General features: G+C 55.1%; 1 protein-coding gene across 8 annotated transcripts; it reads left to right on the top strand.

The window, feature by feature from the left end:
- The first annotated feature begins 979 nt into the window (after window positions 1-979).
- B3GNTL1 (UDP-GlcNAc:betaGal beta-1,3-N-acetylglucosaminyltransferase like 1) lies at window positions 980-23,980 on the top strand. Of its 8 annotated transcripts, none has more exons than XR_014792976.1 (14): window positions 980-1,045; window positions 2,123-2,239; window positions 2,328-2,427; window positions 4,488-4,552; window positions 6,799-6,864; window positions 10,026-10,121; window positions 15,232-15,327; window positions 16,823-16,947; window positions 20,985-21,120; window positions 21,213-21,281; window positions 21,630-21,704; window positions 22,473-22,582; window positions 22,851-22,951; window positions 23,402-23,980. XR_014792976.1 is itself a non-coding variant. In XM_084862053.1 (13 exons), the coding sequence occupies exons 1-12, from the start codon at window positions 1,031-1,033 to the stop codon at window positions 22,551-22,553; spliced, it is 1,041 nt and encodes a 346-aa protein (XP_084718179.1). In that variant the 5' UTR covers window positions 980-1,030; the 3' UTR covers window positions 22,554-22,582; window positions 23,402-23,980. The 8 variants fall into 8 exon arrangements, 5 of the variants coding, with proteins under 5 accessions (XP_084718179.1, XP_084718180.1, XP_084718181.1 ...); XR_014792977.1 differs by having other exon boundaries at window positions 23,405-23,980; XR_014792978.1 differs by having other exon boundaries at window positions 23,575-23,980.
- Window positions 23,981-24,369: the final 389 nt, after the last annotated feature.

Below are 24,369 nucleotides of genomic sequence, written 5' to 3' on the forward strand. Positions count from 1 at the left end.
AAGAAAAAATTACACTTCAGTCCGGCTTTGTTGCAGTGGTTAGTTTATAGAAGGATTTGCGCTTGATCTTGGTTCGGGGCATTAAAGGGTTTGTCCTTGCAGCGATGGCTGTGAACTTGCTCATTAACTTGGAGGAGTGTGTGCTGGCACCCTGGCCTGTCCCAGTGGGTCCCTCCCGCGCGTGCTGGCGCCGAACCACCTGGCTCCCGCCCAGAGCGCTGTCCACCGCGGGGCCAGCTCCCCAGGCAACGAGGCCCCAGGACCCGGGGGGACGGGGAACAGGGCGACCCGGGGAGACGGAGGGGGGAAGGGGGAGGACAGGGGGACCCGGGGGGACGGGGACAGGGGGACCCGGGGAGACGGGGAAGGGGGGAGGACAGGGGGACCCGGGGGGCGGAGACAGGGGGACCGGGGGGAGGGGAAGGGGGACGGAGGGGGGGAACAGGGGGACCCGGGGGACGGGGATGGGGGGGAGTGGGGGAGGCACCGCAGGGCGCGGGGCGGCGTGGGAGGGAGGGCTTTAACCGCAGGGCGCCTTCCTCGGCTCCCCTTCCCTTCGCCCCGCCTGTGGGTGCCCCACTCCGGTGAGACGGCGCGGAGGCAAGTCACCGGCCTCCTCACCCACCGCACACCCTTTCCCCCGAGGACACCCGCCCCGCCCGCCAAGGTTCGGATTTTAGGTCGTAACCATCCGTAACCGTGCGCCTCCCTCACCACCCACGTGCTTCGGTGACCCCTGAACCCCCGAGGACTTGGGCGGCGGCAGCCCCTCCGGTGAGGGCGGGCTCCGGGGGCCCAGGGGCGGATGAGCGCGGAGCCCGGGCAACAGAGGCCCCACGGCCAAAGCCGGACCGCCGGCTCTCCGCCGCTCTAGGCCACGCCCCCCCACGACGCCCGCCGCCTGATTGGCGTCTCTCTGCGCCTCTAGGAGGTGGCTCTACGTCGGCCCCGCCTCCCGCGCACGCGCTGTAGGCCGACGTGGGCGGGGCGTTCGAGGGCTCGGAGGGCGGGGCGCCCGGAGGAGGAGGCCATGCGGGCTCAAGTGGTAGGTGGCCGCGCCGCCCCGGTCCCGTCCCCTTCGTCCCCTCCCTCCCCCTCCGTGTCCGGGCTGGTCCCCCTCTCCTGGGCTTGTCTGGGGTGGGGAGGGGGGTCGGGGCGCGGACGCACCGAGTCCGGCCCTGTGACAGCTTATCCCGTGGTGCTTTGTCTGGTAGACCCGTTCTTTTTTCCTTTTCTTGGAGGAAATAATTCCCCAGAGTGAAGTAAACGCATCAGTGCACGGAACTGCTTTGTGGTTGACACGCGCTGGGTCAGAGCCCCGGGAGAACACACATGGTTGTCTCTCTCGGAGCCTTGCGGAGCCGTTTCCGCCCGGAGGTTTTCCCTGTAACACACCCCTCCGCGTGGGCGTGGGCGCGGGTGTCTGCGCCTCCGCCCGGAGGTTTTCCCTGTAACACACCCCTCCGCGTGCGCGTGGGCGCGGGTGTCTGCGCCTCCGCGCGTGCGCACCTGGGCGGTCTCCGTGGCGCAATGGGTGATGTGCACCGTTAACCGGAAGTCGGTTCCGTACACTTAGAAATTCTTGTTTTTTCTGTTCTCTCGGAGAAAAGGACACGACCAGCTGCTGAACTGAGTAGAGCTGAGGGAGCGGGCGGGAGTCCCCTCCAGGCCGGATGAAGCATGCGGAGGGGGTTCTTAAAACAGTTTCTTTGTTGCTTTTCCAACATCATGCTTTACCGAACACGAGCATCCCACACAGAAAAGTCCCACTCGGTTATTTTCATGACGAGGCTGAAAGATGCACAGAGGCTTGTTTCAACCACAGTGATGGTGTTTCTGGCCAAGTGATTGGAAACATGAATTTGCCCATGAATTGGGGACATTTTTTAAGCCTTTTAGATTTTTATTTCCTTTTCAAAGACGAATTGAGGGACATGTAACATGAAATACATCTCCTGGAGCCCGAAATTGAAGAGCTTGGAGAGAAGGCATAGACACTGTGTGTGTCCGCACATTCTTTCCCTTGAAGCCTGGTTTGGGTTATTTTGTAACGCCTGGTCCTGCGGGAAATGAGTGTGTTCAGTGTTCACACTGTTTGATAACGTATTTCTCTGGATTCCAGTCTGTGATCCTCCCCGTCCACAATGCTGAGCCCTGGTTGGACGAGTGCTTGAGGTCTGTTTTGCAGCAGGACTTCGAAGGCTCCCTGGAGCTCTCGGTTTTTAACGACGCCAGTAAGGTACGTATGAGCCTCCCATTGGTGAGTCCCCCATGTGAGTCACGTTGGACTGCTCTGATGGGAGTTTCCAATGCCTTCTTGCTTTCAGGACAAGTCTATGGCTATCATTGAAAAATGGAAAGTGAAGCTAGAAGGCTCTGGTATCCTCGTGGTAATCGGAGGGCACGATTCCCCTTCTCCCAGAGGAGGTCAGTTACCGTACGCTTATCTTATTATTTAGCTGCAATGATGGTTTTTTATCAACATATACGTAGGTAGTTCTGTGTTTTTCAAATCCTGTTGAAAAGCATCCTGAGTAACATTTGAGTTGACCACTTACTAAGTTGGTTAGAGTGTCCCCCGATATACCAAGGTTGCAGGTTCGACTCCCGGTCAAGGCACGTACAAGAATCAACCAATGAGTGCATAAACAAGTGGAGCAATAAAACAATGCATCCCTCTCTCTTAAAAAAAAAAAAAAAAATCAATAAATAAAAATGTTTTTCCTTTCATAAAATACTTTTTATTGATTAGATATAACTAGAGCTATATCACATTTGAATGTATTCTAATAACAAAAGAATTTGTAATATTGTGAAAAAAATGGAGTCATGCTGCTGTCTTTTTGAAATTGGGTAAGGCAGATCCCATATTACATGTAACAAAATGGAGTTAATTTGATTATGTCTGAAAGGACATCTTTTCCTATAATAATATTTTCTTAAATAGGAAATATTGGATAACATACTCAGAGTATCTATTTTCAGGATTCCTGGGTTATTTTAACTGGATTAAGATTCATTTATTGTCATTTTCTATCACAGTAGAAACGTTTCTTAATAATATGATCACTTGCTAAAATAAAAATAAAACACAATCCCACCCTCCGCTCTCCAGGAGTAAGGAATGTGATGCCATACACTGTAGCCTGAGTTTTTTCTGCTGTGACCATGACAACTGGCTCCCCTCACAAAGGGCCGGGCCTCCCCAAACATCAGGCCCTGGCACAAACATTTGACTTTCTTCAAGGCAATAATATTAAAGCAGATTCCTTGTCTTTGCCAAACAGAAGATTCATTGTGGGAAACTTCCAGGTCCTTAGTGAGCCGCGTTTTCCTTCATCACCCAAAAGCTTGGGTTTGATTTTCCCCTAATAAGCAACTTTTTAACAGAACTCGTAACTTAAACGTGATTGTGGAAAGTATCTTCCTGTTTTCCAGTTTCCACGTGCTGCTCTTTGATTTTGGTTCCCATGAGGTCTTTCTCTGAGCTTGCCTCGCTTTGCAGTGACGACGGAGATTTAGCCACAGCTGTTTTGGTGATGGCTGCTAATCCATCCCCAATCAGGAGCCCCTCACTCTGCCTGCCTCTGCCTTGTTATCCTGTATTTTGTTGAAATCTGGGACCCTTCTGCTGACTGGCTTGGGTTGGCTAAGCTCTGGGATTAAAGCTAGAAATTAAGCTGCTACCCTGTGTGAAAACAGCACTGCCCTGGGTCAGCCTTTGATGACCAGAGTGAGGGTGGATGGCTGTTAATTGTCCCCACTTCTCTGTTGCAGCTGGCTGACTTTGGTGCTCCAGAGCAGCTGACAGGAGGGGCCTGCCCTCTCTCTCCACCTGGAGAGGTGCTCTCCCGATAGGAGTGAACCTGGAAGTGCCTTGGGTGTGGCCAGAAACACTTTGCTCGTGTCCCCTGGGCACCTGCAACCTTCTCCAGGTTGTCTAGGTTTTGAGTACCAGAGGGATCTAGTGTGTTAACTTTGCACACATCTGTGTTGCTTTGTGTCACTTTTCTTGGCGACATCAGATCTGTAACTGTCCAGTTAACACGACTCAGGCGTCAGCAACCTCTTCTCTAGGGAGAGTGGTCGTTGTGCCCCTTGAAGTCTCCTCAGCCCCTTTTTTGGGACTCGATACCTCCTCCAATCTGCCCCGCCCTTGGCACCCAGACTGAGCTTGCTCAGCGTTAATTTCTGCACAGCATTCCCTGCTCAGAAGCCGTTCCGGCTGGTGCTTTCTCCTCAGCCCAACAGCAGTTCCTGCAGACACTGGCAGAGCTTACCTGCCCCGGGCAGCCTGGAGCTCCCACACGGCCCCAGTGCTGGTGGCCATTTGTGGGTTAGCATCGTGCTTACTGTATCAGCCGCTAAACATGGAGCCTGGTTTTCTCCCTCCCCTCCTCCGAAGGCTAACCTGATCCCCTCTTGGTAGCGCAAATGTACCACCAAAGATTGAATCATAAAAAAGCTTTTGTTTTCTTTTTAAACAGTCGGATATTCTAAAAACCAAGCAATAGCACAGAGCTCAGGATCTTACCTGTGCTTTTTGGATTCGGTGAGTAACTCTTTGTTTTATTGCTAAAAGATACACATATATATATGTTGAATAATTAGTAATCTTACATTTTAGTGTGGTTCTTGGCAGTCACTTCTAATGTATTATAATCAGAACTTTTAAGGTAGATAGGTTTTTGCTGTTTAATTATCATAGCACTTAATGAGTTAAGTTTTTATAAATAGGATTACGTAAAAAAGCAAAATGGCATAGCAGAGCACCATCTAAAGAAAAATGAAGATAAACTGGAAAGATGTGGACAAATATAATACTAAAAAGATTAATAACCTTGAGAATAAATAGTTCATGCAAGTTGATGAGCAAATACAAAGAAATACGTTCGAAGACACATAGGAAAGGACTGGCGTAGGGACTTCACAGACGTGGACGTGCAAATGACAGGCTTTAAAAAAAGTTTAAATCATTTGCAATGAAACACAAATTAGTGAGATGCTGAAAGACCAGTTAACAGAGTTTTTTAAAGTTGTAGGTACTTGGGACTTGGAAGGTGTGATTGGGTACTGTCGATGGCATCATTTTGCATTGTGTCTCAAGAACTGCAAAACATTTATGCCCTGGACCCCTCCTGTAGGCGCCTCTGAAATTCCAAGAGAGATTTTTTTTTTTAATATATTTTATTGATTTTTTACAGAGAGGAAGAGAGAGGGATAGAGAGTTAGAAACATCGATGAGAGAAAATCATCAACCAGCTGCCTCTTGCACACCCCCTACTGGGGATGTGCCCACAACCCAGGTACATGCCCTTGACCGGAATCGAACCCGGGACCTTTCAGTCTGCAGGCCAACGCTCTATCCACTGAGCCAAACCAGTCTCGGCGAGAGATTTACGTACAAAGAGCTTCAGTGTTTGCTGTTAGGATGGGAAATGAGAAACGGCAGTGCAGGCCAGTGGAGTAACAGTGAAGGTCCATGTGAGGGAATTAACTTTTATGAAAAACGTTTAATAACATGACAGATGATTATGATTGGTGAAAAAAGAACACGTGATTGCATCTGTAGTGCACACTCCGTGAGGGGTTTTCTCTGTGGGAACTTTGAAGCCATTTGAAGAACGCTTGCACTCCTTCCTCGAGTCTGGGGTACGGAGCTCCCAGTCTTCTGAGCATTCCCCGGGAAGGGGGTCAGGTGCTGTTTTCCTTCTCAAGTTCAGCTCTGGGTCACAGGTGGTTGGTGCTGGATCGGACCATCTCATCTTCGAGGGATCTTTCGATCTCCCCAGTACGGAGAGACCAGCTTGAAGAGCTTGGTTCCGTCTTGGAAGTAGAAGAGAGGCTCAAGTCATCCTCTCCCCAACAGGGTCTCTGCCGTAACTTTCTTTTTTCCAGTGAAGGGAAAGAAAAAAGTCCTAATTGAGGTGACGTCCAGGTAGAGAAGTGTTGGAAAATCTGGGGCCTAGATTAGAAGGGTGGGGCTTTCAAATCCAGGAGTCACCTAAGTAAAGCAGGCAAATGGGTGTCAGCAGAGTCGCCACCACCCACAGACCGAGGAGGGCAGAGGAAGGTACACAACCACTGCCCGCTGTCAGAGGTCCTTGAAAGATGCCCTTTAGCATTTAGGGCCAGAGAGAGAGGAAGAGAAGGTTATACACCTGGCCTGCTTGGTCCCAGGGGAAGATGGGGGGAGAGGCGTCGGAGATGGCGGGAGCTGTGACCGGACCTGCTGCGGAGACGGGATGCTCTGGGGTGGGCGTCGGTTGGACAGTGGGAGATTGTGTTGCTCTCAGGGTTCATTTGAAGTAAGACTATGAAGAATGTAAATAAGTTTGGTTTTCTCAGGATCGCTGGAAAGGTCCTATAGCTTCTGAACATGGCATCCTAGTATTATTCCGATTTTCTAGTTTCTGTGGTGATTTCCTTCTTTTTAACTTGAGGTCTCAGGAGCACAGACTTGAGCCAGTCATGTTCTTGGTTCAGAACAGGGTGGAAAAGCTTGGCACTGTGTTTTAACTGCTCACTCCCCTGCCCCACCGTGACCTGTAACTCAGCACAGTGTCCCTCTGCAGTCCTCCCTCCCGGGCTGCCCGCCACGGCCAGCTCGCCCATGCGGCCAGCTCGCCCGTCCCCTGTGCAGCACGCGAGAGTTGCAGGCTGTGGCTGGGTCAGTGCCGTCCACTGGGCCGGGTCTGAACTGCCTGTCTGGTCTGTTGCCCGCTTTGCTGTGGGCTGCCTGCCTCTTCCTTTCATGTCTGTGGCTTCCCGTGAGTTAACGTGGGCTCCTCCTTGCAGGACGATGTGATGATGCCGCAGAGGGTGAGGCTGCAGCTCGAAGCCGCCGTCGGGCACCCAACAAGCGTGAGTGCTGACCTCTGGTTCTCTGTTTTCACTGCCTCTGAGGAGATTGTCATCACAGCTTTTTTCTTTTATCTGTTTATTTTTCTTGTTGAGGAGAGACCTGCTTATTCAAATATTCAAATAATTCATTTGGCTAAAATCACAAGAAGTTCACACACAACCACCTAACGTGAAAATTCTCACAAGCAGTGTTTATGATACCCCTGGTGGTGTCTTGGGGGAAATGGGAAGATTGTGACAGTAATTGTTAAAACAAGGGCACAATTTGAAAAATAATTCATGTGGCCTGCGAGTATTTTATCTGGCACGTTCAGAGGTGTGTGAGGGTGTCATGCTGCCTGTAGGAGTGAGGCCCCACCGTACACAGAAGCAGGCTCTTGCCAGGGTGGCTCTCCTGAGACACATGCAAATCATGGCCTTGAGCAAAACCCCTGGAGCCGGGTCAGCTGTGCTCACTGAGCACCCGCCTTTCTTTCTGCTCAGAGTCCTCCTGGGTGAGGCCGGGCTACAGTGGCACTGCCCTCCCGGGCGTCTGTGAGCGTCTGCAGACCCTGCAGGTGTTTTCCTTTTGGGTGGCTCTTGCTGCCTTCTGGGGGGTACAAAGGGCCTCTGGATTTTTGTTCTGTTTTGTTTGAATCAGCATCTTTGAAGCTGTGCCCACAGGCTGAGAGCTTCCTGTGTCACCACAGTGCTTAGCAGTCCCTCTCCCAGCGCTAACTCAGTTGTGTTCTCTTCAGAGCAGCTTCCCTGTCGGCCCCAGAGTCAGGCCTCTCCAGGACCATCTTCCTGCACTCGGGGGGCCCCTTCTCATCTCCCTATAGGAGCCCTGTGTGGAGAGGTGGCCGAGGCCCCCTCTAGTCCTCAGACATCCCTCTCGTGCTCCTCGCTGATTATGCTGGTCCTCTCACTGTGGAGGGCATCCGACCCGGGCCTGACACGTGCTTCCCCCGCACTCCCATCCCACCGCCCGGCCTGGAAAGAACGGGTCCTGGGCATGAAGGCACTCACTGCCCTGGCCTCACGTGCTGCTCTGCCTCAGGCTCTGTGGGGACACAGGCGTGTTCTTCACAGCTTTCCCTGCGTGGCCCTGCCAGCCCCTTCTGCCTGGAGGCCTGGACTCCGCCTGCAGGACGCAGCCCCATGCAGTCACTCTATCCCTGTGGTGCCCTGCCCCACGCTGTGCCCGCCCGTGTGCACCTACACCGCCCGGGCCCATCTGTTGGACAGGGTTTACAGGGCCCAGTATGTGGAAGAGCCATACTCAAGGGGCCAAAGAGCCGCATGTGGCTCGAGAGCCACAGTTTGCCGACCATGGTCCTAGGAGCCACGTGGAAATGTCATCCAGCTCTGGACAGTGGGTTGGACCTGCAACCTTCAGGTCCTGGTCATCAGGCATCATTGGATTCCTCCGTGGGGTCAGTAGGCTGACCTCCATCAATGTTGGCGAGATTTCCCAGTGACGTGAAAGGAGAGAGCAGATGCACAGCAAGAGGCTGTGGTCTCGCTCCTTTGCTGGGAAGAGGAGGAGGAGTGGGAAGAGTCCTGGGTGGACTTCTGCTCACAGGTTGTCTACGGGGCAGTGCGGGGCAGGGGTGCAGACGTTTCTCTGGTCTGACAGGTGTGACGGGACGGCAGGTGGCACGACTCCAGAGGAGCAGCCCAGCTTTTCCAGAGTTTAAATTGCACAGACGGCCAAGCTCACTGCTTCTGCCCGTCCATGCTAACCGGGTGGCCCTGCCACAGGCACGGCCCCGCCCCACGAGGAGGGCGCTGTGTTTGAGCAGCTGGGTGAGCTGCCGTGCCTTCCTTCCGAGTGACTGCCACACAGCAGTCCCTAGCATTGAAACTGGCCCACGTGGAAGCGGCTACAGGCCCTGGCATCCGTGTGGGTGCTCTCGAGAGCAAGCTGCTTTCAGATACTGTCTGCCTTTTTCATTTTCATACTGAAAACAATCAAACGTGAAATTATTTTGCACAGCCCTGCAGGCAAGACTCAGATGAACCACGATGTCTTGGGACACGCAAGGAATTTAGAAAAAGGCAGACTGCGTCTGTTCCTCATGCTCTTACACTACCCTGGTCTGCTTTTTTACAAAGTTCAAGGTTAAGCTTTTCGTGCTCGCCTTCTCAAGTTCACGCTCAGGAGGAACTCTGCCTCCTCCTACGAATGCTCCCGCCGGCAGCTGGCGCCTCTGTGGGGCCTGCGCCTGCCTTGCAGGTTCTCAGTGGAGACAGGGATGTCCTCACCAACTGGCTGCATCAGAACAAAGCAGCTTCAGAGAGCTCGTCCCTGTGGGGTTGGATTTTTTTTTTTTAATCGTGACCTAAAAAATCTTAATTTGCAGCTGCTGATTGGTGGTTTTGTCGACTCTGTCATATATTTAGTTCAGAAAGAATGAAATGAATGCTAAGTGTATGCTTGCCCTTGGCCACTGTTTTCTGAAAGCTGGTTACAAGAAAACCACTTCACTGTGAACGCAAGGCCCTGTGGCAGCTTCCACCAGTGGTGCTGCACAGTCTGATGCCCACTGTGGCACTTGTCCAGCCGTCCTGGACCTTCCCGAGCAGAGATCGCTGTGGGGCCAGAGCAGGGGTGCAGGGGCCCGGTGCCAAGGAGGGCAGCATCCTGAGCATTTCCCGCCTGTGTGGGCGGCTTTGGGGACAGATAGACCCTTCCTGGGACGTTTCCGAGGTCAGCGAGTTCCCAAGGAGCTCAGGACGAGCAGCAAGCTCGTGAACATCCTGCTCCCCCCTCACATGCTCAGTGCACCAATAAAACTTTATGTACAAACAGGCAGCAGAACAACCTGCCTCGAGGGGGATGCTGGGCACCTCTGTCTTTGCAGCTCCACGTGGAGCAGGAGCGAGGACAGCACCATCACCGGCTACAGAGGAGCCAGAGCATGCCTTGTAGTGAGCACACGGCCTCTGCCCTGGAGCCGGAAGCCTCGCAGAGGGGGACACCCTGTGTGCGGCCCCTGTGTGCCGTCACCCGGGAGGACACAGGCGCCTCGCGCGCACAGGGCTGTGGGCAGAGCAGCAGGGTCTTGTTCCCAGAAGCTCCCCCTAACTCAGCCCAGAGGTGCCAGCTGGTGCCAGGTGAGAGGTAGACACACAGGTGTGTGCACCCAGGAACTCAGAGACTCTCTTCCGCTTCACAGATCATAGGCTGCCAAGTGAGGAGAGAGCCCCCTAACTCCACGGAGCGGTACACGCGCTGGATCAACCAGCTGACGCCTGAGCAGCTGCTCACTCAGGTACTTGCTGCCGAGGCTGGGAGTGGGCCACACACCCTGGAGAGCACGCCGCTTATGGTGGGAGCCGGGCTCGGCTCACCGTTAGCACCTGTTTGCCCACCCCCAGGGTGAGCCAGCGCTCACTGGGGAAGGGGAAGCATTTCAGAGGAGCCAGAGGGCAGGAGCCTGGGAGCTTGGCAGAGCAGCCCAGAGGGGGACTGGATGGAGCGCAGGGGTGTGGCTGGGCAGGGCCAAGCTTTAGGCAGGTGGAGGGTGGTGTCAGATGGACACACTGTGGGGACTGGGGCTGGAAGCTGAGGTGCAGCATCTGGGTGGGGCTGCCCTGCGGGGGGTCAGAGCTTGCTGTGAGCTGCAGAGGCCTGAGTTGAAATCAAACTGGAAACCACCTGTGAGGGGTGTGGGTTCACCGGGGTAGGCTGACGGGAGAGGGCAGCCACCCCACCCCCAGGAGCCTGGAAAGGTACCCCTGCCCGTGGGGTGGGGCCGATGCTAGCATGTAGCTCACACAGCGGTTCCCGTGACCCTGCCATGTGAAAAATGCTCTTTTTCTAAACTGAATTTTGCCACTTGGTGAAAGGGATGACTTGTATGATAATTTCCTCCTTAGATTAGCGCTCCTCTCTGAGTCACGATGATGGGAGCGTGCCTTGGTGCCAGCACCAGCGCCCTGGCCCTCTCTCTGCCGAGAGGGGGGAGGGCTGCAGGCACACAGGCCCATGGGCCCGTGGTGCTCGCACCCTCAGGACATGCACACACGGTTCTTGTTCTGTTTTTCTGAACAAAGGAGCACAGGAGACCTGTAAGAGCTGCCAGGTCTGTGGTCATCCAGCACTCGGTGCTGCCAGAGTGGGCGGGCTGGCAGGTCACTCAGGGATGAAGCTGCCGAGTCGGACTTCTGACCTGTTTGATTTTCTGGTAGAACGAGGCTCGGGCGAAAACTGTAACTGAGCACAGAGGGTGTGATGTAAAGGCAGCAGGCACCTTCTCAGCCAGAAATACAGGTCTGGGCTGAGGACGAACAGGAAGCCTTCCCTATCCAGCACCATAAACAGTGACGTCTAGTGCTCGTCGTGGTGTCTTCTTTAGCAGGCTGGGAGCTTAGAGTCTGAAGTGTCTCAAGATAAATTGAAGTATTTCTGAAGTCATTTCTCAGCCGTTAGTTACAGAAATCCAGAATTTCATCAGGCGAGTGCCACCAAGTGGGTCCTTCCGTGTTCACAGGCCACATCATCCCCTCTGCTCACTCCAGCACTTTCCTCTTCCCGTGAGAACACCTTGGGATGGGGCCCTACCTTACAGTCACCTGCTACGTACAGTCCCCTTGGGGGTTAGGGCTGCCACGTGGGCTCCAGGTTACAGCCTAGACACCCTTGTGCTCCTCGACCTGGCTGCACGTCCTTGCAGACGGCAGGGCAGCTCCACCACGAAGGCTCCCAGCCCACGTGGGCCAGGCTGGGCTCAGACTCCGCCTGGGGCTTTCCTAGGGCTCTGGACCCGGTGCTTCACCTCATAGGACTGGTCACCTGGCCTAGACTGCCTGACGAACGTGCTGGCCACGGTGATCAGATGCCGAGGAGGACCCAGGAGAGAAGGGAAGTTTGAGAGGATGCTCTTGAGGGGGCACGGTGCCAACAGGGTGGAGGCTAGAGGCCAGTTCACCTTGGGGTCAGCAGCGGTGATGGTGGGGAGACAGGCTGGCCCCGGAAGGTCTCTCCGATGTCCTGGACCTGAGGTCGAGGGCTGAGCCACACTGCAGGTCCATCAGTAGGGGGCCTGCTGAGAGGGCACTGGTGTCTCCATCCCGTTGGGCGTTGCCAATCAGAATGGAGCGGGTGCCGTGGGCTGGGTTGCCGCCCTCAAGGCCCCAGGCCTTCCATCAGCTGGGTGACCTCTGTGACTCTGTTTTACTTCCGTAAAATGTAAGGGTTTAAGCACAACACACAGAGCCTCAGGCCAGCTGCTCTATGGCACCTTGCAGCGTGCATGGGTGACGTCCCGCAGTGGTCCCACAGTCTGGCAGTGTCCATAGCACGATGGCTGGAACTCGCTGTTTCATGTAAAACCAGGACATCTCACTCTTCTTTGATCTCCATGTGTCTTTTCCTAAAAAGTGTCTCCTTGGAGCTCAGTGGTTTTTACCTAATTCTAACCAATTGGCATTTATGATTTAAACCCTGACGTGCTCTGACCTGGTGCAGCTGTGCCGTTGTCTTCGCTCTGTTATGCGAGTGTCATAGGCGGAGTGTGTGGTGCAGGTCCACACGAACCTGGTGCGATAGAGTGCTTCCCAGCTTCCCCAAACGCTGCTGAGAAAGAAAACGTACTCTAATGGCCGTGCCTTCATTAAGTCCAGAAGCCATAGGTTTTGGATTTCACATCAAAGTTTATGCTTGTTGCTATGTGGGTGTTAAATGTCAGAAATCTGGAGAACTTGTTATCTATCTAAAGATAGTCTTCCAACAAATGAGCATTTAGAAATAAGGATAATAAGCCCCCGAAATCTGGAAATGAGTCATGTAAACTGGAAGAACCATATCACTTCCTGCAGAGACAGCTAATGAGGCCTGTGAATTTCTCTGCTCGCACCTCTGACTCCGGGCTGCTCCTTTGTGAATAAACAGCGAGCGTGTGTGCAGCCTGCAGCCGTGCTTTCTCCTCCTGAAAGCAGTTCCCGCGTCTGCCGCGTCCTCCTGCGCCTTCCTCGGGCCCGGCCAGTTTGCCGGCGGCATAGGGAGCTTGTTCCCGTTTGCTCTGCATCTGACACATCTTGGGGTAGACTTTTAAGGTTTGAGAACTACACACAGTTCACTTTTGCGAAGTGCACCTTCTGTTGGCGTAAACCAGGGGGAGCCCAAACTCCGGGTTCCCAGAACGCGCCTGGGCCGCAGGCCTCGCTTGGGAGTCCTTGTTGGCCACGTTCTAAGAATCTGGAGCATCTGATTTTTTAGGTCGTGACACAAACGGAGTGACAGCTTGAGAGAGAAGAGGAGGCCAAAATCGATGAGAAGGATTAGAAAGTCTCAACAGTCTCATGGAGGGAAGGGCGTGGCTTTGGTGACAAGTGGGGGGGCAGCCGGAGCGAAGCCCACTGCCCGGCTCCACCAAGGGGGAAGCTGACCCAGGAAAAGGGAGCTGCTGGCTGGGCCTTGTGCCCCTCTGTCTGTGATTGGCCTGGGGCCTGGGGTTACCTGGGGTTACCAAGTGATATGGTTCTTCCAGTTTACACGACTCATTTCCACTGAACTTCCAACAGGCCACTTCTCCCGTTCCTCCTCGCAGCCGAGAGTGCCCTCTGCTGGGCCTGCGTGGAGCTCGAGTCCTCCTGAGTCGTCATCTGAGCTACAGGTTCAGTTTCCCATTATTGACCTAAACATGAAAGAATGGAAACAAGCAATGTAAAAAGCATTTATGCCTCTTGGTCCTATTTCATTTGGATTCCAAGAATCCTGAGATTCTGGGGCTATTTCTGCACCTCATTTACCCACAGACTCCAACAGTGGGGGAGTTAGGAGGGGGTGCTGACCTGTTCCAGGCTCAGTAATCAAACAGTTTTCATTCAAATGGAAGCCAAAAGCCCACCCCTTACCAGGTAGACCCGTGGTTGGCAGGTTGTTCTGCCTGCCTTGTACATAAAATTTCATTGGTGTCCACTCTCTGTGAAAATAAATGGAAAAATGCCTTTGGGTGAGGAAAGCAGCAGCAGAGTCAGCGGTCCGGTCGGGGCTGTGGCTGCAGGACTCCTGAAGTAAGTGGGGAGGTCTCGGTCCGGGTTTGTCTCATTCCAGCTGCGCAGGCCCGGCTGCGGCAGAGCTGGCTCCTCCGGGTGCTCGGCTGCACCTGAGCGTACGACGGGGCAGCTGGGAGGCAGGAGCTGGACAAGCAGCGAACCTCCTGAAACACAACACAAAAGCTTGAAAGGAGCCACCGGGGCAGCCAGTTTGTCCTCTGACGGGGCTGAACGAGCTCACCTCCAAAAGTGCTTTCTTTGCTTTTTGTTCCATTGTTATTCTTTCGCTCCGGTCGCCCTTAAGAGAACCTCAGGTGTGGAGGGAGCTTGTGTCGGGTGGTGCTGGGTGTGTGCTGGATCTGGACGTGGGTGCCCGTCCGTGGGAAAGGGGCCAGCGGGGAGCAGAGAGACAGCCCTGGGCTCCGGCATCCCCCCTGGAAGCTTGGAGGGAGGCAGGAGGTTGAGAAATGCCTGGGACAGAACAGGCCACTTCTCCCGTTCCCTCTTTGTTCTCTGCTCTTCTTTTGTTTGAGGAAAGCATTACAAAATGCTTTGGAAACTGTTCTGTCTTGTACAGGTAGGATTGGGGGTGGGGGTCATTGAGACCGAGAGAATATGCTGCTGTAAGAAAGGCCTGGGAAGAAGCAGCCCTGAGAAATTACAGTGCTGTGCTCCGGGCGATTAAGTGAGATCTGGAGACGGACTGTGGAGCTGTAGATGTGGGAGACTGTGGTCGCTTTCATCCGCTGTGTGCACCCCCCTCCCCTCCCGCGTCCCTCCCTCCCTCCGTGGGAAGCTGCAGAGATGGGTTTGGAGATGAAAGCAGAGCCCAGCAAGCCTCCTGTATAAGGGCCACGGTGTGTGCAGGGACCTGGGCTCCGCCCCGGAGTCCCTTCCTTTTCTCTGAAAATGTGTGCCCTGGAGGGCCAGTGAGGAGGACCCAGCAGGCAGCCTCGGCAGGACCCAGCGTAGGCACATCTGTCCAGGCTCTTGTACCGATTTACGTAGGATTTTTGTTTCTTCGAGTCCCTTTGATGGTTTGTCTTTCTAGGAATTTGTCCATTTCATCTAAACTCCTGTCATCATCTGTCCTTTTACGCTATTTCATCTGTTTCCTGTGATACTCAGACAAGCAATGCCATTGGTCAGACGCAGGGGAGGCTCCTTACACACACTGAGCATCACCGGGAGCAGAACCTGGGGTGGGCTGGGCCCCGCCTCCATGCCCGGCTCCTGCCCTCTGCCCTGCGCCGGGGGCTGGACATTCGATCTCCCACGAGCCTGCCCCTGCAGAGGAGGGACGTGCAGAGCAGTCTGTCCCCCCTGAAGCCAGTGGGGGCTGAGGTGCAGGCGCAGTGACACTGCCCATGTTAACTGTTCTAGGTCTTCACCTCCAATGGCCCAACAGTGGTGATGCCCACCTGGTTCTGCTCGCGAGCGTGGTTTTCTCACGTGGGCCCGTTCGACGAGGGCGGGCAGGTAAGTGGGTCCCCCGTGGAGCCCTCCTCTGGGGTTGGGGTTGGGGTTGGTGCTGTCATTCCCCAGACTGGGACCACCCCACCCCACCCCACCCCCCACCCCCCCACCCCCACCGCTTGTAGGCGCCACGACCTAGTCCGGGGATCAGGGGTCAGGGAGGCGCCTCTGAGACAGCCCCAGCACTCTGCTGCTCTGCTGAGCTCCAGGGGGCAGTTGGGCCCGGCACCGTGTTTGTTTTGCCACAAGCAAGGGATTTCTGTGTGAGGCTGAGGGTGTCACACCTGCCCTGGCCCAGGCCCCGGTTACCTCATCCTGTTGTGGGAAGCTGGGATGTGGGTGGTGGGGAGGGGGAGGAGGCAGTCCTGTGGGAGGCAGCCACACTGGAGCGGGGAGGGATGGGTGTAGGACTGGCAGGGGTTCTGGGAACAGGGTTCCTGGGGGTCTGGAGACAGTGACTCAGGCCAGACTCCACCACCCGCCCTGGGACCTTGGCCACAGTCCTGGCTCTGGGCTGACAGTTCACTGACTGATGGGGGCCAGGGGACTGCCCCTCCCTGGTCCTGTGCAGCATCTCTCTGCCTTCCCCCAGCAATCCCCCCTTCCTGTTCCCCTCACCGCTGACCTTCGACCCTCCTCCGGTCGCTGGGTAGTCTCTCACAGTCACAGCCATGCTCCACAGGGTCAGGGCTGTTCTCAGGTCTAAAAGCCAGGGCCCCGGGGCTGCCCAGCCCCTGCCATGCCTGCCGGGGCCCAGGACCAGCCCGCTGCGCTCCCTCTGCCCGGCCCCGCCATGCCAGTGGCACGCGGGTCACCGGGCCCGTCTCTCCGGGAGGCAGGCCAGTCTCAGTTCCAGGGCGTCGGGCACAGTCCACGCTGCCGTTTCTCCCAAATCCACACGAGTGGGAGGAGCTCATGCTCTGCCACGGGCCCCGCAGGCACCACCCAGAGAGGATGCTGACCTCTGACCCCGTGGATGCTCTCGGTTTCCCCTTTGGAACTTAGAAAGGGAGGGAGCCCACCCGGCCCCCTGGTCAGCACAGAGGTGTGCAGCCCTAGGCTGGCCTGCAGGGGCACAGGCCCGGCGGGCAGATGGAGGGGTGCCCCTTCCGCAGCATGCCCAGACTCGGGAGGTGGACCTGCCTCACAAGACAGGAGAATGTGTCAGAGCCCAGTGCCTGCCCCAAAGGACTGAGGGTCAGCTGGGAGATGTGTGGCGGGGAGGTGGGGTGTCTGTCCCCCTGGCCAGGCTGCCACACTCCTCCTCTCGCTCCTCCTCGCTTTAAAGAGCTTCCTGTGGTCACTCTTGCCCGGCGATGCCTCGGGCTGGGGCGGCTGGGCGTGTCGTCAGCAGGCCGTGGCCTCAGGGACCCAGGTGGGCCGAGCGCCCGCAGCCCTGCAGCCTCCCGCCTCGAGGCCTGAGGACCGGATGCCGGGGGGGGGGGGGGGCGAGGGGGAGCAGGGACAGTGCTGTGGGGTGAGCAGCGCCTCTCCGCAGGGCGTGCCCGAGGACCTGCTGCTCTTCTACAACCACCTCCGCCAGGGCGGTGGCGTCCGACGGCTGGACCAGAGCCTGCTCCTCTACCGCTACCACCCCGGTGCCGCCACGCACTCCGTGCTCGAGTACGCGGCCCCGCAGGGCGGGCAGGGGGGTGCTGTGAACCCGGGCGGCTGCGGCCCAGAGTCCAGTGTGAGATGAACCGAGGGGAATTCACGCGCACGAAGTGGGCCTTGCACACTGCCGTGGCTGCAGGGGGCTAGGGCACCCTCCCTTTACCCCAACCGAGGGGAGGCTTCGGTGGGCAGTGGTTGAGCCACACCCCTGCTTGGGCATCACGGGGAGCAGCCCCTCCCCTCCTCCTCCTCCCCCTTCAGGCACAGTCCACGCCCCCAGCTCCGAGGCCGCCTGAGCCTCTGCACCAGAGAGCGAGGGAGGCCGGCTGCAGGGACGGGCAGACGGACGGGCGGGAGGGGTGCAGGCCCAGGTGGTGGAAGGAGGAGGAGTGTGTCTCTTTAGGTCGAACTCTGTTCCGTCTGTCACTTACATGCTTGTGTGTCACATTTCCTCACATGGCAAGGTGTGTCCCTCGATTCCTCATTGTCATCTCACTTTTGGGGACTCGACAGGTCAGTCGTCAGGGGCCCTCCACACCCAGAGCGTGAGGCAGGGACCCCCACTCGAGTTTCTGGAAGTCGAGCCGCTGTCCTTCCCCTGGAGGGTGTGGGACCCGTCAGACAGTTACGTGGCTTCTTGCTGGGACTCTGTCCTGGGAGGTGTGGTGTCCACTTACACTGAGGTCACGGGCGCCACATCACGGCCACGCAGGCGGGATGCCAACTGTGCGTGTGTGTGTGTGGGTTCCCCATTGACTGGAGGCGCTGCTCAACGGGAGAACGCACACTGGCAGGCCCTGACCCTCGTCCTGGTGACGTCAGTGTTTGACACCGTAGCTTCAGGGACGCACCGTTGGGCTTGAACCTGACCCAGTGCAGGTGTGATTTGCACCCTCTTAGGGCACAGCCCTGGTATGATCTCCCTAGTCACAGCTTCAGACTGCACGAAGCAGAACCTCTCCGATATCCAGGGAGAAGCAGACAAGCCCACAGAGAGCGGGAGTTTCTGAGCCTGTCTCAGTCACGGGTAGAAATGGGGCGTCTGTCTGGAGGCCGAAGACGAGCAGCTCTATCAGCCAGCTGGACCCAACCTGCCAGTTCCAGGGGGAGCACGACACCCTGCTGCAGAGTGTGCATCTTCTGAAGGGCAGGACAGGCAATGCTTTGGATAAATAAGCAAATGTGGATAAATTTCAAATTGAAATCGTGCAGGATCTGTTTCATATCCACACAGAATTAAATTAGGAATTATTAAGCTATTTTGAAAAGCCAAAATACTTGGAAATTGAGCAATCAAGGGGAAAAAATCACAAAGGAAATCACAAAATTTTCAATTTGATGGAAAATTAAAATATTTGTGGTATTTAGCTAAAGCAGAGTTTTTCATAACGTTTTATGGTTTCTAAAGCTTATAAGATACTAAGCAATCATTTGAGTCTCCACCTTTAAAACTTACGTAATAGCGAAGTAAACTCAAAATCAACAGGAAAAGAGAATGAACAGTGAAGGAAAGTGAAATTTAAGTGCACAGCCTTGCCCCTTGTGGCTCGGTTGGTTGGTTCATTGTACCTACACCAAAGGGTGGTGGTTTGATTCCCAGTTGGGGCACGCTGCTTCTCGCTCACTTAGATGTTTCTCCCTTCTCCCTAAAAATCAATTTAAAAAACAAAACTAAAAAGACAGTCAATCCCCAAAAAAAGTCAATAAAATTGACATATCTCTAGCAAGGGTGATTTTTAAGAGAAAATATAGGTTACCAATATATTTGGAATGAAGGAGGAGACATCGTTATAGACCCAAGAGATATTTAAAGTGTAATAATTAAAAATTAGATCTGTAGCCGGGACCAGTTTGGCTCAATGGATAGAGCATCGGCTTGGGGACTGAAGGGCCCCGGGTTCGATTCCGGTCCAGGGCATGTACCTTGGTTACGGGCATATCCCCAGTAGGGGATGTGCAAGAGGCAGCTGATCGATGACTGACTCTCATTGATGTTTCTATCTCCCTTCCTCTCTGTACAAAAACCAATAAAATATATTTTTTTTAAAATTAGATCTGTAATTTTGAAACTTTCCATAAGGGAAAATCAAGCTAAATGGGTTTACTGATATATTCTAACCGATTTCAGAAAGAAAGAAAATACCACTTAAGGTCCATGCACTTGACTGTGTAAGTTATACTTCTTTAAAATTTAAAAACATCTGGCAGTGACCACAGTCCAAGGTGTGGCTGCTGCTTGGGGCGGGGCCAGGCCGCAGTGCTGTGCCACACACATCCTCGTCCTGTTGGCGTGCCATACTTGACTTTTATTTTGGGACCTCTCCCCCCCAACCCCCATTTTGCAGCAAGAGGCTTTGCCACCCACAACACGAAAGAAGTGAGCTCATGTTAGTTTCTGTACGGATTAAAGTCTTTGCCCTGTGAGTGGGAAACCTCCCAGAGTAATGGGCTTAATTATGCCCTGAGGTTTGTCAAGAGCTGGATTCCTTCAGACTCTCTCCCCAAAAGCTCTTTTTTGAGTGGGCGCCAGTTCTGGTCCTTTTTATTTTAAATTCAGAATGGTCAGCACTTATATCATTTAACGGTTTTCACTGATTTCTCTCTATTCGATACCCTTAACTGCTTTGAGATGTTACATAAATGGTAGCATTCTGCTCGTTTTTTCAGAGCTCTTGTCCCCTCGGCATTTCTGCCTCCCATTGACTCGGGCCTGCTGTGCCCAGGGCAGGCTGGCCATGACACTTCCCTTCCTTTCCATAAAGTTCTGGAAGTGCTCATCTGCGGGTTTGGGGAAAGTGCACTGGCCCTGCACTGCCCGCCCTCAGGTGAGGACACTGGCCCCAGCAGGCAGGGGTGGGAAGGGCAGGAGTGTGAAAACAGCTCTGGAAGAGGAATGGGCCCAGGGCAGGATGTGTATCCATGGCAGATTCTCAATCTTGTCAGCTCACCCCGTGTGGTACTTTGAGACAGAGACCCTAAGACGATTCCAGAGACACGAGGTCGTTTAATGCCCGTCTTTCTCTGAGCCATTTGGCTCTGTCCCTCCCTCAGGGCAGCCTTCCTGCCGGCCCCAGGGCTGGTGCCGTCCCATGCGGGCTTACAACACCCGATCCCCCCCGCTCTGAGCCGTGTCTGGTTGGCAGCACTGAGCTGCTCAGAGACCTGGTCTGGGCCATTTCATATCCTTGTAAATGTCCACGAAACTGGGGGCATTCTGGTGGGCATCTCATTCAGCATGTACCTCAAATGGGGGGAAACGAGCTGGTTAGAAAGAAACCATTCAAGTCCCAGAAGTGGCGAGGCCCCTTGTCTGCAGCCCCATCTCACCTGCTCGCCCACAGTGGGGAAGACAAAAGCCAGGGTGCCCCCCGACTAACAGGGACGCCAGGGCACCTTCTGTTTCTGCCCAACCCAGACATGCGGGATCAAGGGCCCCACTCGGTGCCTTCTGACACTGAGCTGTCTCACCCGCATTCCTGACTTGAAAGAGTTCAAGTGTTAAAAGTGACTTCTTGCTCAGGACACCGTACATTCTCTAGAATTCACTTGCATGAGGTCCACTGTTCTGTCCTTAGAAACTTTTCATTTTTTTAAAAAGTATATATTTATTGATTTCAGAGAGGAAGGGAGAGAAACGTCAGTGGTGAAAGAGGATCATTGATCAGCCGCCTCCTGCATGCCCCTCACTGGGGATCGAGCCCACAACCTGGGCTTGTGCCCTGACCGGGAATCGAACCCTGGCCTCCTGGTCCATAGGCCGACAACCAGTGAACCAGGCCAGCCGGGCTCTTTCATTTTCTTGGATGTTGGCAAAGCTGCGTGCTGTGTGGCCAGGCCTGCATGCTGTATAATTGGCTCGGAGTGTGTGTAGTTTGTGCATTTCTTTCTGAAATGAGGTGCTAAGTGGCTAGGATTAGGGAGTCAGCACTAAGTAACCCCCTGAACGCCCACCAAGCCACTGCCCCAGGTGAAGCAGAACAGGGCATATGTACCGGGGGGCCTGGCAGGCTTGGTGGAGCTGGAAGGGTCACAGCCTCCCTCCACAGGACCACCATCTGGACCCACCGTGTCCGCTTCCTGGAAGAGCGGGCTTTGCCACACTGGGCAACCTTCACCATCTGGAATGCCGGCAAGCAAGGCCGCCGGCTCTACCGCAGCCTTACAGCAGGGTCGCGGCACAAGGTGGGCGCCCCCCTTGCTTGGTACCCCCATCCCCTGCGCCCTCCTCACCCCCGGCAGCACTGTCCAAGGCTGGCGTCCTGTGTCCTCCCCAGGTGGTTGCCTTTTGTGACATAGACGAGAACAAGATCAAGAAGGGCTTTTACTGCTACGAGGACTCTCAGGTGTGGAGGCCCCTGGCACCCTGGGCTGCGGCTGGGTCCTGCACGGGTAGCCACACCACGCCTGGCCCACCTCTAGGACGCCATCCTGGGCCCAGGCGGCTGCAGACACAGCCCTGACTCTTGGGGGATTGGGACCCCAGAGTGACCTGTGCCCACCCCATCTTTTCACTGGAGAGCCCTGCTCACAGGTCCAGGTCTCCCATCGCCCACCTGGATGGGTTCTGTGGCGACTCTGAGGTGGCTGTGGCAGGGGTGGGTGGGTCCCTAGTCTAGCCTGCGCTGTGCGTCAGGAGTGGTATGGGGCTCAGGTGGCAGAAGGAGCAACGCCCACGCCCTCTTGTCTCTCAGGAAAGGCCCAAGCCCCGGGTGCCCATCCTGCACTTCCGAGCTGCCCGCCCACCCTTCGTCATCTGCGTGAAGCTGGTGAGTGCTGGGCTGTGGGCACATGGGCTGGGACACGCCCTGGATCGGCACTCTAGGTGGGGCTGGAATGGTCACAGCTTCCCTCTACAGGGCAACCTCGGTACATATGCCCTGGTCTGTGTCACAGGCTGTGCTGGGCGGGCATCCTTGATGCCCATTTACCGTCCCTGCAGGCTGAGTGCTGGGAGTGCCATGTCACCCACGTCACTAGACGGTGCCCACAAGTGGCCAGACCAGAGGATGCCCAAAGCTAGTTCCTTGACCTCTTGGTTCATAGGTCAATGCTCAAGCACTGAGCCATGCTGGCCTTTTCATGCTCTTAATGGGCTGTCAATTGATGGAAGCGTCCAACTGCACTGGCGTCTTGTTCAGGAGGCCCTCCCCGTCAGGAGCAGACCTTCCTTCCATTGGCCCCTCTGCATGCCCAGGGCTGTCAGCCTTGCCCATGACCCCTGGGCCACACGCCAGGCGGAGCCCAGTTTTCCTATAACATCTCAGGAGCAGCGTGGGAACAGAACAGAAGAGGGGGTTTGAGCATGGACAGCAAGTGGACAGAATTTGGAAGTTACAGGTGTTTTCCAAGGGGAGTGGTTTTCATTTGTTTTTAAAATATATTTTTATTGATTTCAGAGAGAGCTAGAACTTCAGTGATGAGAGTCAGAGTGGTTTTCGTTTAAATACCTGTAGCAGCGCCCAGTAGTAACAGCAGGAGGAGGGCTCGTGGGCACCGCCAGGCCGATTCCCGCGACTTACCATTCCCTCCCACAGGACCTTACTGGAGGTGCATTTGAGGACAACCTGAGGTCGCTGCACCTGCAGGAGGGCCGGGACTTCCTCCACTTCAGCTGACAGGCCCACAGCTGCATGGAGTCCTGCAGGTGACTGGGATCGGGGGCAGTCGGGAAGGACAGCCACGTGGCCATGTGGACCCCGCAGATGGGAGTAGCAGACCGGGTGGGAGACCTTCACCTGGCTGCGGGGCAGAGGGGCGGGTGATGTTCTGATTGGGTAGAATCCACACCTTCACCAGGCACCTGACACGTGCCCACACGTGTAATTTTTTTTTTGTTTAGAGCTGTACATTTTTTTTAGTGATTTTTTTTTAAAGATGTACTTTTATTTTTTTAGTGATTTTTTTTTTTTTAGAGCACACACACTGTCTTCTGAGAATGGTCACCACCTGGAGTGCCTGCGTGTGGGCACTGCCATCTGGGCTGGTCTGGGTGTATGTGAGCTCATCTGTCAACGTGAGCACCCTGGGGTGCAGCTACTGCACTTGACCTCAGGAGACGGGTGGAAGTAAACAGACCACCCCATGAGAACGGCTGTGCTCAGCGCTTGGTGGCAGGGCATTGGGCAGCAGAGGGCAAGGAGCTCAGGGGCCTGCCAGGGGCTGTGGTGGGAGGGGAGCACATCTGGTTTCCTCTGGTTGGTCTCAGTTGGAAATGGAGCAAGAATTAGGGAGGCTGGCAGCTCCTGCCCACTCCTGGAATGGACTGGTTGCTGTAGGCACTGGGCAGGAGCTGAGGTTGTATGGCTGCGTGTTCAGCCTCCCAGTCCTAGGACTCCACCCCTCCCATTAGCCCCACCCAGGCCAGGAAAACAAATCCCAAAGAGCTTTTCCCTAAATGTGGTGCCTCCTGGTGCCGCGTTCCTCCTCGCCTGAGACCTTTCCTGCTGCTGCTGTCCGTCCACAGGAGAGTCTGTCGTCACACCTGGAAAGGGGTTTGCTGAACTCCTTGCAGCACACAGGACTGTCCCCACAACAAAGAGCCATCAGCCCCCGATGTCTGTGCCAAGACTGGAAAACCAGCACAGGCTGGAGAGCCCGCCCTACCGACGGCTTTGTTCTCTCGCTTGAATCCGTTAGGCGCTCATTTCTGCCACGTGGAGTCGTGTCCTCAGCACGAGAGCGAGCGTGTCCAGCCTCTTGACTCCACGGCTGCCGGGATTCGGGCAGCAGGGCACCGCTGTGTGCACAGCAGCTCGCACTACGGTGCCGTGCACCCAGGGGCGAGCCTGTCGGGGTGGCCGCAGGGCTTCTGCGTCCAGGACGGCTGCCTCCCAAGTGTGGGCGCCTGCACGGTCCGCACTCCGGATCCTGGGGCACACAGGTCCCTTCTCCCGACTTTGCCGACATGCTTCCCACCTGTTCCTCCGACAGTGTCTGCAGGTCTTCCCGTCCTTGCTCTCCTCAGCGGTGTCCATGTGGTGGTTTAACCCGTTGAGCATTTTGTCTTGAAGCTCTTCTCAGTAAACTCATTTTATATTTCGTATCTTTTGGGGTTTGATTCTAAAAATTTCTGGAATGTGAGCTTACGTTTTAATCCTCTCTGTGGGTTGCCGAAACCGGTTTGGCTCAATGGATAGAGGGTCGGCTTGGGGACTGAAGGGTCCCGGGTTCGATTCCGGTCAAAGGCATGTACCTTGGTTGCGGGCATGTCCCCGGTGGGGGGTGTGCGAGAGGCAGCTGATTGATGACTCTCTCTCATTGATATTTCTAACTATCTCTCTCCCTTCCTCTCTGTACAAAATAAATAAAATATATATTTTTAAAAAAATAAAAAATAAAAAAAATTAATCCTCTCTGTGGGGACCAGCCAGAGGGGTAGGGGATTTTGCTCGTCTGCCCCTTGTCTGGAGCTCCGTGTTCGAGCTGTGGGCG

Source organism: Pipistrellus hanaki (assembly GCF_964339955.1).
Source record: "Pipistrellus hanaki genome assembly, chromosome: 16".
Lineage (NCBI taxonomy): Eukaryota > Metazoa > Chordata > Mammalia > Chiroptera > Vespertilionidae > Pipistrellus > Pipistrellus hanaki.